This window comes from Eucyclogobius newberryi, unplaced genomic scaffold (genome assembly GCF_026437365.1).
Source record: "Eucyclogobius newberryi isolate DKJ021-1_F unplaced genomic scaffold, fEucNew1.0.hap1 SCAF_18, whole genome shotgun sequence".
Classification (NCBI taxonomy): Eukaryota; Metazoa; Chordata; class Actinopteri; order Gobiiformes; family Gobiidae; genus Eucyclogobius; species Eucyclogobius newberryi.
This window is the reverse complement of record NW_027315812.1, coordinates 24,931,851-24,948,200: the sequence shown is the minus strand read 5'-3', so window position 1 is coordinate 24,948,200 and position 16,350 is coordinate 24,931,851. Positions and strand designations below refer to the sequence as shown.

Sequence of the window (16,350 nt, the reverse complement as noted above, 5' to 3'; positions counted from 1 at the left end):
TAGTCCCGCTTTAGTCCCGCTTTAGTCCCGCTTTAGTCCCGCTTTAGTCCAGCTTTAGTCCAGGTTTAGTCCTGCTTTAGTCCTGCTTTAGACCCGCTTTAGTCCAGCTTTAGTCCAGCTTTATACCTGCTTTAGTCCTGCTTTAGACCTGCTTTAGACCTCCTTTAGACCTCCTTTAGTCCTCCTTTAGTCCTGCTTTAGTCTTGCTTTAATCCTGTTTCAGACCTGCTTTGGTCCTGCTTTAGACCCGCTTTAGTCCCGCTTTAGTCCAGGTTTAGTCCAGGTTTAGTCCTGCTTTAGTCCTGCTTTAGTCCTGCTTTAGTCCTCCTTTAGTCCAGCTTTAGTCCTGCTTTAGACCTGCTTTAGTCCTGCTTTAGACCCGCTTTAGTCCAGCTTTAGTCCAGCTTTATACCTGCTTTAGACCTGCTTTAGACCTGCTTTAGTCCTCCTTTAGTCCTGCTTTAGACCTGCTTTAGTCCTGCTTTAGACCCGCTTTAGTCCAGCTTTAGTCCAGCTTTATACCTGCTTTAGACCTGCTTTAGACCTGCTTTAGACCTCCTTTAGTCCTCCTTTAGTCCTGCTTTAGTCTTGCTTTAATCCTGTTTCAGACCTGCTTTAGTCCTGCTTTAGTCCCGCTTTAGTCCCGCTTTAGTCCAGCTTTAGTCCAGCTTTAGTCCTGCTTTAGTCCTGCTTTAGTCCTGCTTTAGTCCTGCTTTAGTCCTGCTTTAGTCCTGCTTTAGACCTGCTTTAGTCCTGCTTTAGTCCTGCTTTAGTCCAGCTTTAGTCCAGCTTTAGTCCTGCTTTAGTCCTGCTTTAGACCTGCTTTAGTCCTGCTTTAGACCTGCTTTAGTCCCGCTTTAGTCCCGCTTTAGTCCAGCTTTAGTCCAGCTTTAGTCCTGCTTTAGTCCAGCTTTAGTCCTGCTTTAGTCCTGCTTTAGTCCTGCTTTAGTCCTGCTTTAGTCCTGCTTTAGACCTGCTTTAGTCCTGCTTTAGTCCTGCTTTAGTCCTGCTTTAGTCCAGCTTTAGTCCTGCTTTAGACCTGCTTTAGTCCTGCTTTAGACCTGCTTTAGTCCTGCTTTAGTCCTGTTTTAGTCCTGCTTTAGACCTTCTTTAGTCCTGCTTTAGTCCTGCTTTAGACCTGCTTTAGTCCTCCTTTAGTCCTCCTTTAGTCCTGCTTTAGACCTGCTTTAGTCCTGCTTTAGACCTGCTTTAGTCCTGCTTTAGACCTGCTTTAGTCCTGCTTTAGTCCTGCTTTAGTCCTGCTTTAGACCTGCTTTAGACCTGCTTTAGACCTGCTTTTGTCCTGCTTTCGTCCTGCTTTAGTCCTGCTTTAGTCCTGCTTTAGACCTGCTTTAGACCTGCTTTAGACCTGCTTTAGACCTGCTTTTGTCCTGTTTTAGTCCTGCTTTAGACCTTCTTTAGTCCTGCTTTAGTCCTGCTTTAGACCTGCTTTAGACCTGCTTTAGTCCTCCTTTAGTCCTCCTTTAGTCCTGCTTTAGACCTGCTTTAGTCCTGCTTTAGACCTGCTTTAGTCCTGCTTTAGTCCTGCTTTAGTCCTGCTTTAGACCTGCTTTTGTCCTGCTTTCGTCCTGCTTTAGTCCTGCTTTAGTCCTGCTTTAGACCTGCTTTTGTCCTGCTTTCGTCCTGCTTTAGACCTGCTTTTGTCCTGCTTTCGTCCTGCTTTAGTCCTGCTTTAGTCCTGCTTTAGACCTGCTTTAGTCCTGCTTTAGACCTGCTTTAGACCTGCTTTTGTCCTGCTTTCGTCCTGCTTTCGTCCTGCTTTAGTCCTGCTTTAGTCCTGCTTTAGACCTGCTTTAGACCTGCTTTTGTCCTGCTTTCGTCCTGCTTTCGTCCTGCTTTCGTCCTGCTTTAGTCCTGCTTTAGTCCTGCTTTAGACCTGCTTTAGACCTGCTTTAGACCTGCTTTAGACCTGCTTTTGTCCTGCTTTCGTCCTGCTTTAGTCCTGCTTTAGTCCTGCTTTAGACCTGCTTTAGACCTGCTTTAGACCTGCTTTAGACCTGCTTTTGTCCTGCTTTCGTCCTGCTTTAGTCCTGCTTGTCTGTTCAACATAAATGTGTTAATTTCCCTTTTAATGTATTAATGGAGGCATCATTCGTATCAGACAAATGTAAACGTGTAAAAAAATGTGTAAAATGAACAAACAAAACCTTTCTATTTCCTGTTCCATTTCTGCTTCTGTACGTACAAGGCCGACAACCTTTTACGTCCGCATAGAAAAAGACTGCCCTTGTCCTCCATGTCTGTAACATCAAACTGTTCTTGTCCTCTCCAGGCCGGCGGTGCGAGCGCTGCCCAGTAAGCAGATGTTCTCTCACATGCTGAAACGCCACACTGTGCTCTTCGTCTACGTGGGAGGTGACTCGCCGCTCCGAGTACGTACACCATCACCTGTCAATAAAGGATCCTCTTTTAGAGACCTGCACGCCGCTATAAACCGCATATTGATCGGGCGGTCGGCTAAGTGCTCCGCTGCTCTCTTTTTTTAACAATGTTCAGGGCTGCACCTCGCAGTGAGTCGGCCTTAAAATGTCACTTATTGAGTGGCTGTGTGTGTAAACTGAAACATGATGTGCCGTTGCAGGAGAAGTACAACGACGTGGCCTCCGAGCTCATCGTCTACACCTATTTCTTCTCCGCTTCAGAGGAGGTCCTGCCAGAGGTAACGGTTTAATTTGCTGTACAAACGTGATTGTTGTTCGTTAATTACCATATTATTACAATACGGGGTGGTTCACAAAACGCTACTTACCACAATATCTAGGTTACCATAAACGTTTCAATTCTGGCTTATTCCTCAAAGGACACATTATGCAAATTTGACTTTTGACATTGTTGTTATATTATATTATTAGTTATTATATTGTTCCCTCGTTAAAAATATCCCTGGACTTGTATTTGGTTTCATTCACGTTTGTTTGATGAATCCTGTTTTGTCCTCTCCCTTTTGAGCCTCAAAAAACACTGATCCTAGTTTCCCAGATTTGTCTTCTGTATTATTATTAAGTCTGTAAATCATCTTCAGACTTGTTCAGATAATTTTTGTTGTCAAATCACGATCATTACAACTTTGTTCGGCATGCTAGGTTTATTTCCTCATGGTAATTTCCTCTGTTGCTGATAGATGGAGCTCTAATATAAATCCTGACAGGTTTAAATTGTATTATTTCTCCCCAGAGGATCGTAGCCTATGAGGTTTATCTGAGCTGCGATTATTGCTAGTTTCCTCACATCAAGAACGTTGCGGGTTCAAATCCCAGGCAGCTTTTCTGTCAGGAGTTTGCATGTTTGTCCCCGTGTCTGGGTGGGTTTCCTCCGGGCTCCAGTTTCCCCATCAACATGAATAATAGGACCTAGTCTAGCTCCAGGCCTAGTTGGAGATGCGTCCCCGGGCTCTGCTCCTGACAGGCGGCCCCAGTGTGTCTCATGCAGAGGACAAATTCCCCTCCAAGAAAAGTTTACCTTACCTTAACCTCAGCTTGACCTGTTGATGTCACCTGCAAAAAGACATATCTGTACCAATATTGCTGTCTGTGATATTGAGGAATGTTTTCATATATCTAGGTTTGTTTTACTTGGAATGTTTTTCTATTTCTAATGAAAATGGAAGAGTAATGATGCTCTAAGTGGCAGCATGTTTACACAATCATCATAAAAAGTACAATAAATCATATTTTAGTTGGTTAGTCCTACTTTACTTCAATATGTGGGCCTTGCCATGTATTTTGAACTATTGATATTGGTTACCAGCCACAACAAGATAAATATAGGATATTATAAAAATCCATGTGTCTGAAATTAAATTTAAATATACCATTACAGTCTAAACAAAGAAACTCCTAAATGTCTTGTAACTTTCTATTGCAGCAGCGTGGGTCAGTAATGCGTCAAGTGGAAATGTTTGTTGGCTCTCCAGACCTCTGTAATAATTGTGTCCTAGTAGCATGATTATCCCAGCTCTGCGCTCGCGTGCCGTCCCTGCAGAAAAGAGCCAGCTTCGCAAATTGCCGCACAATCCGCTGCCAACATAACTCGCCCTATATTCTCCAGGTGCAGAGGGGAAAAAAACACAATTTTTCAACTTTGGCATGAACGATTCTCTTGTGATTCCAGGATGTAACTCTGCCGGAGCTTCCTGCTGTCGTGGTCTTCAAAGATGGAGGTTATTTTACATACGATGGTGAGTTGAGCCGCGTTTCATCCACAGCAGGGCGTCGTTAATTAAGCCTGAGGTTTATTTTGGAGCGTAAAAGACAACTCTGTGCATGGCAGTTTTATCTTAGCCCTGCCCCCATGCATGATGGTTCATGTTTAGAGTGGTTGCTAGTCTCTGTTGTTCGTCTTTCATCTTAAAATGACATCGCTGCTGCTGCAATCTGTCGAAAAATTGATGGGACCTTCATTGATCAAAATAAAGAAATTGGACGGTTGATTCTTCATATTGATGGGATTTCTCTTTGCTTTAGGCCTCAGAAGCCTATGTTCAAACCAATGTTCACTATTATATTTTTGCTAATTGCCACAAAACATTACACGATTGACTTGAACCACATGTTTATTATGTAACGTGAGGAAGGGATAAACCTATACTAGTATCTTATATCGGCACTCATAGTGCAATTGGACCCGTTTTCCAAGTCAGTCATGTATTGTGGACATGAACACAATTTAAACAAGTTCAACATATGAATCAAGTCACTCCAGACCTCATTTTAAAGCTCAAGATTCATTCACAGTGTTTGAATTATGATTGGGGACAGGTTTGGTTGCATTGAATAGCCAGAAAAGAAACTGTAATGCCCTTGTAGCCAAAACAATTGTGACTAAATACCATACAAGTTCCAAACAAACCGCATAAAAATCGAGAATGGTGCAGAATATGACCTTTGCTAGTTACTGGTTTCAGACAATGCGCTGCAGTCGGCTACACGCATCCACCACATTCGTATTCTCTCTACTTTGTCATGCCATACTGATTGTCTGTTTGGCAATGTACATCTCCCATCTTAGCTGTCTTTTGCTTTCCATGATTACTGGTTTCCATGCACCGCGGGGGTCTTTAATTACGCCCGCCGCCTAAAGGTTTATTTTCCGAGCCTCAGATGACAGTGCAGCAGTATTTCTCTCTCCGCGCCGGGCCGCCATGCTCGCTCGTTGTTCTCTCCGACTTTGTTTCTTGTCCTTTCATCCGCCACCACGCTGAGTTATGGCTCTCCCAGCCCTGTCGTAAAACCAGCCCCGGGAACAGCCCACTGTTGTGTGCGGCGAGGCCAGGGATGTAGTTTGGGTGTAGGTTGCAGCAGGGGTAGGCCGGACAGACGGGGACGCGTGGGAGAGGCTGACCACAGTTTAGACCAGAGCCAGGCCACTGATGTGTACACAAGACGGGCCAAGGAAAAATCAAAGCTGAAGTGGAGGATGGAGAATTGTGTTTGACATGGGAAGGCTCACTGCAAACAGCTTTTTTAGTTAGAATGATTAAGCATGAGGTCACCATGTTCCACCGGATGATCTGGATAGAAAGGTTGAGCACTGTGGGACTTTTACTTGTTGTTTCACTCTTCCAGTCCCTGATGTCCTGCCCAGACTTCATATCAGTTATCAGCCTTAAATATCCCGCACAGGCAGATATTTGGTTTGAGCTCAACATTTACTTAAAGCTGAAGCACCCAACTTGTTTACTCATCAATGTAGATTCTGTTTGCTGCGTGTATTGTGTAAGTAGAAGTGACACATATCAGTCTTATCAGTTTTCTGTTAATTAGAAAACATTTTTCTGTTACAAACTGAATGGCGTCGGGTATGTGCAATGGTGGTTCACCCGGCTTCACTTTTTGGTCTGAAAAAGCTGAAAAAAGTTCTCCCAGTAGCCAGAAAATTGTTACATTTGAATGCTAATGTATTCAAAGGGTTTGTTGGAGCTAGGAGCGGATTAAAATACTCCTCCTTTCACTGTTAAAATGAGGTACCCCAGCTTTAACGAATGACAAAATGTGACTTCACTGCTCCCTTATGAGTTAGTAGTAAAACAGGGTTGTGGATGTCTAAAAATATTTTTGGGCAAATTGACAAGAGAGTATGAGTTATGTCTGTTTTTATTGGTTGCTCTCTTTCAAAGGAAAGTTATTAAAGTTGGTGTATTGACATTTCATTTTGAACACAGTGGCACATTATTTTCTTCAGTAATTATGTTTTCTTTAGCAATTTTTCTTATACAGAAGTTATTTTTTACAGGTCTTTGTATAAAAGAAAGACCTTGGAACATGGTAGAAAAGATGCCTGCTTTAGTCGACACTCATAAGAACAAAGGGGTCATCCTGGGTTACACTTGATGAATGAAGCACACGGAAATGTTATGTCTTTGGGCAAGACACCCCTGCCACAAGTTCTAAAGTGTGTGTGTATGGTTGAGCCAGGAAGCACCTGCCAAATCACTGTTTATTTTAAAATGTTTGAGTGTCTGCCATGTTGAGCTGCTGCTGCCTGAGTGAAGCACATTAGCTGTTATCTCATCACCATAAGTTCACCACGTTCCTCGAGGAGTTCCTGTTTGGCGACACCTCCACTCAGCAACTGAAAGCAGACCTGTCGAGCATCCAGGCACAGCGCCAAGATGAAAGGGCCCCAGTGGTGGCTGTTGGGCAGGTTGGGGCCCCGGTGTCTTGCCCTCTGAACAAAATTAATCTTCGTCAAAGTCTCCAGGTTCAGCTCCGCTTGCTCCACCCGCACGTTACCGGAGGGTGGCTCGCTGCATCAGGAGGGACACTTTGCACTGGACTTTTACAAAAGAAATTGTGGACTCTTCCGACTCCTCCAAGACCCTCATTCACAGGATGTCTTGGATTGCCATGGAGACGCACCATTAAGGCTTTGAAGGACTTGTGGAAGGTGAAACGGCGAGGACAAAAGACACTCTCATATGCCAGATTCATTCTGTGCCTGTCATATGAGTCGAGAGTTTAAAACAGGATTAGTAAAAGTGAAATAGATGACCAGATTGCCTAAAATGTTACTTAGTCACTTAAACACAAAATCTGCTGCTTGTCACAGTGAAATGCCACTATGAAGAGGCGGAGCTTATCAGTTCTGCAGTTTTGAACAGTTAATTGTCATTCACCCACACTGTTTAACATTGAATTTTGCATTATATCACTGAATAAGTTCAATTATGTTACTTTTTTTTTAACAAATTAACACATTTTTTTATTACTGGTGGGGATAAGTTTGGATGTTATGGTCAAAAACCCTTCATGACATCATATGGAGTCCCACTCCTGGCATGACGAACAAAACTCTTCTTCAGACAGACGGATACAGAACCGTCCATAGAAAAATCTACAACAAAAAGTGAATACAGTAACAAAAATGTTCCTTGTCCTTTGGTGTTACACACATTTCCGGAAAATCTTGATTATTTTCATGAATCATTTTAATACATTTTTAATGTGCAATGCTTCCTAAATTAATACCAGAATCCAATGCATCGAAACATGTTAATAGCAGTACTACAGGGTTGGCTACAGGGTTAACAAACTCAATGTAAAAACATTTTGTCATTAGAAATCACAATTAAACCGTTTTTTTTTTTAAATCTTACATGTAGTTTGTGCTAAACTCTCTTCACATGAGTCATTCTGGGACAAAATTTGCTCACAAACCCCATTTAAAAGCCATCCATTTTACTATGTGAACCCTTGAGGTACGTTGTAAAAGTCAAATTGTTCGCTGCTCATTAGTCCCTTACTCCAGTGACACAGATCGACCACAGCGACATTAGAGCGAGCCGTCTGTCAGTCGCACGCGCCTCCACATGCCGTCGTTAGCATCTGGTGTCCCCGCCGCGACGCTAGCAACTGCCGGAATAATCTCTGCACCCATGGTATCTTTTGACACTCGCTTTGCATGACACTCTGCCTTTTAAATGTTTATCACACAAAAGCTCCAGGGCTGGCATTTATATCTGCAGCACAGGTTTATGGCCCTGTGAGGCCCGTTAAGGTAGTTTAGTTTTTTTTATTTTTGTTGACTTGACGTGGCGGTTCTATTGTGTGCGCACTTTCGTCCCTCTCACGCTGCATGGTGGACTGGGAGAGTAACTGGTAGAATGCATGAAACTTGAAACTTAAATAAATGCATTTTGTGACACGGGTTTGGCCACGACTTCATTACCGGTTCACCATATGTGCTTGGGATGTCAAGATTATCAGGTTAATCCATCATTATGATTATTCAGGCCACAATATAATTGTAAGAACCAAAAACTAACAAAATAGTAATTGTGACAATTTTAGAAATAACATTTACTTATGGTCAATATGTAGCACAAAATTAGACCTAAATAAATAACTTTATTTTATCTGGCTGTTTTTGCCACATTTAACTTTATTCCGTCTTTCAGAATGTTAAATTGTGTAAAGTTGGTCACAAACTTGAGGAACAGTAACATGTTAGAGCACAAGAATAAAAGAATTGCACTGCTGTTTTGTCTCAATAATTGTGAATAATTGTTTAAATCATTATGTTTTGATAAAATTTGAACCATTTGAAATGCGTCTAAACTCCTCAGAAGCAGGGTCCGGTGAATTTAAAGCAACTTTTTTGACGATTCACTTTACTGAGGTTTATAATTTGACTTCCTGACATCACACTTGGTCTATACAATCATTTTGTACACTGGCCCGAAACTCGCACTTTAAGGCCAATGCTTTTCACGCGTTTTACTTATCACTGTACTTGTTATGATGGTAATCTTCTCGTTAAATATGCCGATACTATCTTTGGAGAAATGTGATGCTCTACCATTGAAGGCCTTTTTGTTGGCTGTATCACTGTGTCGTTTGGTAAAATTACAGCCAAAGAGAAACGTTTTTTAAATACTGGTTTTTAGTTTTGTTTTTTCTGTTCTTGTGTCTCTTAATGAATGTAGATTTTTAAACCAAGCCCCTCGAAGCATTCACGACCGCTCTGGCCTCCATGTTCCAGCTTCTTCTTTCAGTTGAAAGATATTGCTCTTCCCACAAGCTTGAACATTGTACTTTGAATTTTGATCTGCACTTTAACCATACTTTTTTAAGCAACATAATCTTTTTAGCAGTTTTTTTTATTTCAGTTTATGTGTTACATGTTACAGTTTACAGTTACAGTACAGTTATGTTTTTTTCCCAATGTGGTTTGCAAATGGCAATTAAACTAAAGTAACGTAACTAACTTAAGTAAAGATAAAATTCTGAGTGTGATGTCATCAATAATCAATCTTTTCTACATAAACTGTTATTCGATTAGTGTTAAACTCATTCATCATATCATATATATTCATCCCAATACCAATATACCAAATGAAGTCGGCATCAGGAACTCCTAAGAGTCATTTACTGTGTCGACCAAGTTTGCATCAAATGAAAACTCTGCACACTTTTTGTTCAACCACAAAACGAACATTTGTGTTGGTGTTGCTTTCTCTTGACTCACTTGCATTTGAAATTCAAATGACGCCGTTGCAATTTAGCGCCCGTTTGTTTGCTAGTCCACAGCATTGTTGATATCCTGCTGCGACCGCCTTGCCGGACCATCCAAACAAGCCCTGACGCTTTGTTGCACAATAGTCGAGATATTTCAGCTGAGCTTTGATTGCACATCAAAACAGCAGGATTCCTATTTGAAGTCTATTGTTAAAATATACTGCAACCACTGCAGCTCATACATAATTTATTGGCTAAATCTTTCAGGCTAACACTTGGAAGAACAATAAAGATTTTTGTTTTGTTCTGATTTTAAAAACGAGATATCATTTGCGAGTTGCCCCTCTTGTTTGAGGCAGTTGAAGTTTAACCTTATCACAACTGAAGCCTGGTGCGTGTCGCTGCCAGGCTCAGTTGTTTTGAATATGGATGGATGAGGCACTAAAGAGACAGACTGATTAACAGGCTCTGAATGTGATGACAAGGTGAGAGCACACAGAGAGAAAAGGTGGCGACTCACTAATGACATTGTGTTACTGCGATGCATGAGGGGTACGCACTTGTGGAGGCTTTTTTTGATGATGTCAGTGACTGATCAAACTTCTATGAAAAAGCTTTGAAAAGTTAGTTGGGGTGAACAGAATGGCAACAGAAAAGTATTGTTTGGTTAGATTTTCTACTTGGTGATTATCAAATAGACATTAGAATAGTATTACTAATTTGAAGATACAGAAGGTCTTATTTAAAAAGTCTTCAAAAGTCTTAATTTTATAATCTAATAATTTGACATTTTATTTTAAAGAAAGCATCTGTGTCCAAAAGTTCTTGGCTTAACTGTGGCATTATTTTCAATGAGCTTTTGTATTTCCATCCAGTGTTGCATTATTTCTCACCAGTTGATCTTGTGTTGATGATGGAGAGAGTGACCACTGCACAAAGCCTTCTCCAGCTCTTCCCAAACACTCTCACTGGGGTTCAGATCTGTAGTACATTAGTTTCTGTTTTCTCTGCTTGATGCCAATGATTTAATCCTTCTCAAACACATCTTTTCCATGATCACGAGATTTGTTTTTCACACTTGCTGCATCAGTTGTGTTGCATCACCCATGTAGCTGTTATCCAATAGGATTGTACCTATGCTAAGATGTTTTGTGTGCTTAGTTTTCTTTGACTTTTTCTGGACAGGCAGCGTTTAACAGAAGAGTATGATGTCATTGCCCAAAGTGGTTAGCACTTTTTCCCTTCTGCTACAAAGTTCAGGTTACATCATGTGCAATATACTTACTCTACAGCTATAGAAAAGATCTGACGAAGGGTCCTTTGGGTGAACTGGGGGAATACTACTCCCCCAACGGTTTGCCTCAGAGGGTCCGCCACCTGCAAGTCTCCAGGTAGAGGTAATTACTTTGCCTGCATTAAAAGTATCCATGAAGATGGAGACAAGCAGGTGAAACCAGCAGGTGATTTGTGGAAGTCAGTTCCCCTCACAGTGAGAATACACATGGCCATACCTGCTTGTCAAGGCCTGATCTCATCAGATCTGAACGCTAAGCAGGTTTGGACCTGGTTAGTACTGGACCTGGTTAGTACTGAGATGGGAGACCGCTGTGTAAACCCGGTGCCACAGTGAGACGTTGTGGTGTCCTTTGGTGTCTTCCCCAGGGCAGCTGTGGCTCCAGAAGTAGGTTATAGTCACCAGGTGTTGAGTGAATGAATAATGCAATGTAAAGCGTGTTGTCCAGAAGAATATACTGGAAATCAAATGCATTATTATCATTATTTTTTTATTGTTACATTTTTTGCTAGCTATTTTTTGTACAGTGGACCCTGCACCAGAAAAGCTACATGATGACATGACTTTAGGTATTATATTTTAGAACGGCTATAGTTCTAGTTTCCTTTAGTATAGTACAAAAGCTGTCTTCATTCATGAGTCTTGAGTCACTCCTGTTCCCAGAGCCCTGAGTGGGTCTTTGAAGTCCTCTCTGTCATGTCTCCCTCCCCTGGTGCTCCCTAGTTTCCATGGCATTTGCATGGTTGGTCTCTGGTGTCATTAACCTTCATCGCTCCTGCCTCTCTCCTCCTCCCCCCTCCACCCCCTCGCTCACACCTCTCCGACACCGCATCACTCTTCATCCCACCTGCTATCTCGGTGTCGATTTGCGTTCGGGGCCCTCAGCTTTCAGAGCGCCTCCTGCTGGGCAAAGCCTGCGCTGACAGGTTCCCGTAGGGCAGCCAGGAGAAGGCAAGGACGCCCGCCCGACACCCGCCAAGAGAACAGCTCGAGTTAGAGTGAAGGTGAAGGGGGTTGTGTGAGAGGAGGTTGGTCTGGGTGCTGCGTCGCCGTATGAGGTCCAGGGTAGATTCTGCCAGCTGTGCACGCTCTATGAAGAAGACGGGAATGTCTCTTTTAACATACCTGAGGAATACAGATTGAAACTTACCAAGCATGCTTAGTTCTTGTTTGGCTTCAGGGTTAAATCATTAATCAAATCAAACCCATAATTAGAATATTGTCTCAATTAGCAGAGTGCAAAAACTCGATTTATTTATGTTATGTAATGTCCTCTGCAGAGAGTATCCCTGTGTTGCCGTGAGGTCTTATTATAGAATCTGCTCCCCCTGTATTTAAGACTCCTACGTGCATGTGAGTCTTTATTTTAGCATTTCCCTCATTGAACTCATGAAGCATCAGTGCACCTGGATGAGTTTTCCAAATGTACTTTTGTATTTTGGTCATCATCATCATGGAATCATAGACATTATAGGTACTTTTCACGATTGCCATTTGTTTTTATTTATAGAAATTTCCACCTATAGTTCTTGGGCACAGGGGATCTCTATAGTTAGTCTTTTCTGCAGAAATGTGTTTAAAACAGGTTTCAAATGTATTACTTGATGTTAAAGAATCAAATGTCTGACGAGATGACTGTAAAAAATAACAAATACAGAAATATTACAGTATTTCCTGATTTCCATTTTGATCCAGCTCTTTGCAGCCTCTTTCTATTACGTCCCCAACACATGACTCCAGTCCTGGCATCACTGCTCTGGCTTCAGTTCTACACACAATCCAATTTATAATGTTGCTCATGGCACCACCAGGAGGCTGGTCCATGTTTAGTCCTGACTCTGGCACCAGCAGGAGGCCGGTCCATGTTTAGTCCTGACTCTGGCACCAGCAGGAGGCCTGTCCATGTTTAGTCCTGACTCTGGCACCAGCAGGAGGCCGGTCCATGTTTAGTCCTGACTCTGGCACCAGCAGGGGGCCGGTCCATGTTTAGTCCTGACTCTGGCACCAGCAGGAGGCCGGTCCATGTTTAGTCCTGACTCTGGCACCAGCAGGAGGCCGGTCCATGTTTAGTCCTGACTCTGGCACCAGCAGGAGGCCGGTCCATGTTTAGTCCTGACTCTGGGCACCAGCAGGAGGCCGGTCCATGTTTAGTCCTGACTCTGGCACCAGCAGGAGGCCGGTCCATGTTTAGTCCTGACTCTGGGCACCAGCAGGAGGCCGGTCCATGTTTAGTCCTGACTCTGGGCACCAGCAGGAGGCCGCTCCATGTTTAGTCCTGACTCTGGCACCAGCAGGAGGCCGGTCCATGTTTAGTCCTGACTCTGGCACCAGCAGGAGGCCGGTCCATGTTTAGTCCTGACTCTGGCACCAGCAGGAGGCCGGTCCATGTTTAGTCCTGACTCTGGCACCAGCAGGAGGCCGGTCCATGTTTAGTCCTGACTCTGGCACCAGCAGGAGGCCGGTCCATGTTTAGTCCTGACTCTGGCACCAGCAGGAGGCCGGTCCATGTTTAGTCCTGACTCTGGCACCAGCAGGAGGCCGGTCCCTGAGGTCCTCAGAGTCCGAGATGGTTCATATGGCACTAACATGTCACAGATGTACTTTGATGCTAGGTCATGGAGAGACTTGTACACAAGCAGAGCTGCTTTAAAGTCTATTTTCTGAGCCACAGGGAGCCAGTCTTAATTGATTGTATTTTATCTGTTGCTAATGTATTTTATTGTACTGTGCTTTAGAAACTTTGACGTTGACATATTATACGCTATACATTTGCTATTCTAATGTTTCATATCTTCGATAATCTGCCCCACTCTTCTTTTACTGATCGAGGATTGGCTTCAGATCTCCATTTAAAAAAAAGACCCAACCTAATCACTGATAAAGTGAAATGACAGAATCTCGTTCTCAATTTCAATTTGACGATTGCTATGACCCGAATCAGCTAATTAACCCTCCAAACAAGTCGTCCTTTAGTTGTTCAGTCGACGCCGGAGTCGACCACATTACACCGACTACACCCCTGGCTATAAACAGTACAAGTTTTAGCCCTTATGTTGTTGGAGGTTTTTTGATTCTATATGATCAGTACACTAATGTATCAATGAGTACAGTATAGTTTAGATATTGGAAACTTGGTACTGCTGTTACAATAATCTAAATTGGATTGGTCATCACCCAAATGCAACATTAAAATGTGCAATTAATAATGTAACAACACAAACATAGAAGCAAATAAGTCTGTAATGGTATCTTGGGATTTTTTTTCTTTTCTTTTTACTTGGACAGCACGTCTCAAAGTCTGGCTCAGCAGCAGGCAGTACTACACTACTCCTGGATGTGTGAAAAGCGCTCGCTCTTGGGTCATTACCATTTTAATAGCAGTACAAGCATTAGGTTTAAAAGCATGTTGAGGTTTGAGGCTGTCATGTTGGGTGTAATGCAGAGCGTCTCTGTACTCTCGTACTCTGTAGGGGCCCGGAGCTTAAGGACCATGTACAAGTCATCTCTGCTCTTGTAATTACTCGTAACAGGAGCACAAAGGTCATCCAAGCTCGTTAATGTGTCGTTATGAGTACTGCACTTGACATTTATTATAAGCAACCTCTTAATCCTCCCATATTGTGGTGTTCAGTCATTTTAAATATCTTGTTACGACTTAAGATGGATAGTAATTATTTAGGCGAGAGTTTTTTAATTTGTTGTTTCACGGATTTTCCTTGGCATTTTTAAAAGGGAAGGACAGAATAAAATAAAATGTTATTTTCCCATTATCAAATCACATTTCTACCATCCAAAAGTCGGAGTTGAATTTAAAAATACAATTTTATTCTAAATAATTTTCTTGGATTCTTAGAATATAGGCCCTACTCCCACGTCTCTACATTATCTACATCATTATAGTTGTCAATGCAAGACATTGAAAATAACTTATTTACAAAAATACCTTCAATGTCATAAACTAACCCAGACTGACAGCTTCTCAGAAAATGAATCATCCCGTGACCAAACATGTCGGTTTGATAAACTTTATTGAGTCTTGACAGGAACACAGAGTGCAATGAAAATGTCTTATTGAGCAGCTTAAATTTGGCCACAGTGATTTGATCCAATGGCGGATGGCGCAGTAAATTTTTCCCACGCTAGAGTCATGACACACAGCTCAGATCATCGGGACAAGTAGCGTCCTTACAATGTGATCAGAAGAGAACGTATGACTCCAGATGAGCTGGACATGTCCACATGAGGAGGACATGTGCTACTTAAATGGCAACGACAAAATGATTCTGATATAATCGGTCAAGACGCGTATTCTTCATTTCCTCGTTCGAACACGAGTTCAATGAATGGGGAGCGCGAGCCAAAGCCACGCCCACCCCGCATCCTTCATGTTAAGCTACCGGTCGATCTCATGGATCTAGGAAGCTGTGAGTTGCGAGAGTTTAAAGCTCTGACGTTCTGACGAACTCTGGGTAGTGCAGAAATGGTTGGAGGTCGGAGATGCTGGTGCAGAATACATTTTTATTTTTATGAGGTATTGGCCAAAAAAACGTCGGGAAATCCGCGATAACCGGAAAAATATTTTAATTGTTTTTATTTTTAGAATCTCCGTTTTTGACGTCGGCGGGCTCGCGAAACTTATTAAAAAACTCTCGCCTTAGTTGTATAAATTGGCATGTAGGTAGGTACCAAAAATTGACTTTTCTGAGCTTTTAACTATGTTCTAACATCAAAAACATACCTGGAGTAGCATATAGCTTCATCCACACTAGTTTATTGAATCCTGGTTTTAAAGTCCTCTCCCCTCCGAGCGTCAAAAACATTTTGTTCTGAATCACCTCGATTACTGACGTTTTCTCGATCTGTGGCTTTTAGAATCCACTCTGCTGTTTTTTAAGTCCATTCATCATCTCCAGACTCGTTCTGTGAATTTCTCCCGTCTAATCACGATCAGTACAACTGTGTTTCGAGACCCAACTGTGTGTAATTCCCTTGCCAAAACAAAGGTAGTTAAACAGCAGCAATCCAAGTGTAGTTTTGTTTGATATAAAAATGTAAATGCAAAACTAAAGGTACTAAAGAGCATGGCCCTTAACATAGTAGAAGTTGACAATTTAGGCGAATGATAAGAATGAGTACAATGTAGGTGTATGCACTGTACAAATATGTATACAACCCAAGGGCAGGATTACTTTCTCAGAATCAATCAAAAACCACCATCATACAGGCAACAACTTAACACGGAGCATGATACAATACATTTTGACCTCCAAACATAGGATATTAGATAATTATCTTCTTTGTCTGTGATATTATTTGTTCAGCTGCTAATTTCCCCATGTGGGACAATAAAGGATTATCTTATCTTATCTTATCTTAATTATGCATTCTCACCAAATATATAAATGTCAACCAAAAGCTATTAGTCGAATGCCTTTGCGTAATACGTGTGGACTAGAGAATCATTTACCAGCACAAATAGTTTTCTTTTTACGCCTCCAAAAAAACAGTGGGAATCAAAACAGCTGTGTTTAATATTGGTCAGTCTGAGGCGTTTAATAGATTTCATTGTTCTCGCTGTGA

At 42.1% G+C, this 16,350-nt stretch overlaps 1 protein-coding gene across 2 annotated transcripts in view; it reads left to right on the top strand.

The window, feature by feature from the left end:
- The window catches only part of LOC140364797 (protein disulfide-isomerase TMX3-like), a 92,309-nt gene that overhangs the window by 24,785 nt on the left and 51,174 nt on the right, over positions 1 to 16,350 (top strand). For both annotated transcript variants that reach the window (XM_072451160.1, XM_072451159.1), the window contains exons 7-9: positions 2,294 to 2,393; positions 2,603 to 2,680; positions 4,132 to 4,198. In XM_072451160.1, coding sequence (XP_072307261.1) covers positions 2,294 to 2,393; positions 2,603 to 2,680; positions 4,132 to 4,198 — 245 coding nt within the window. The remainder of the gene's footprint in view (positions 1 to 2,293; positions 2,394 to 2,602; positions 2,681 to 4,131; positions 4,199 to 16,350) is intronic.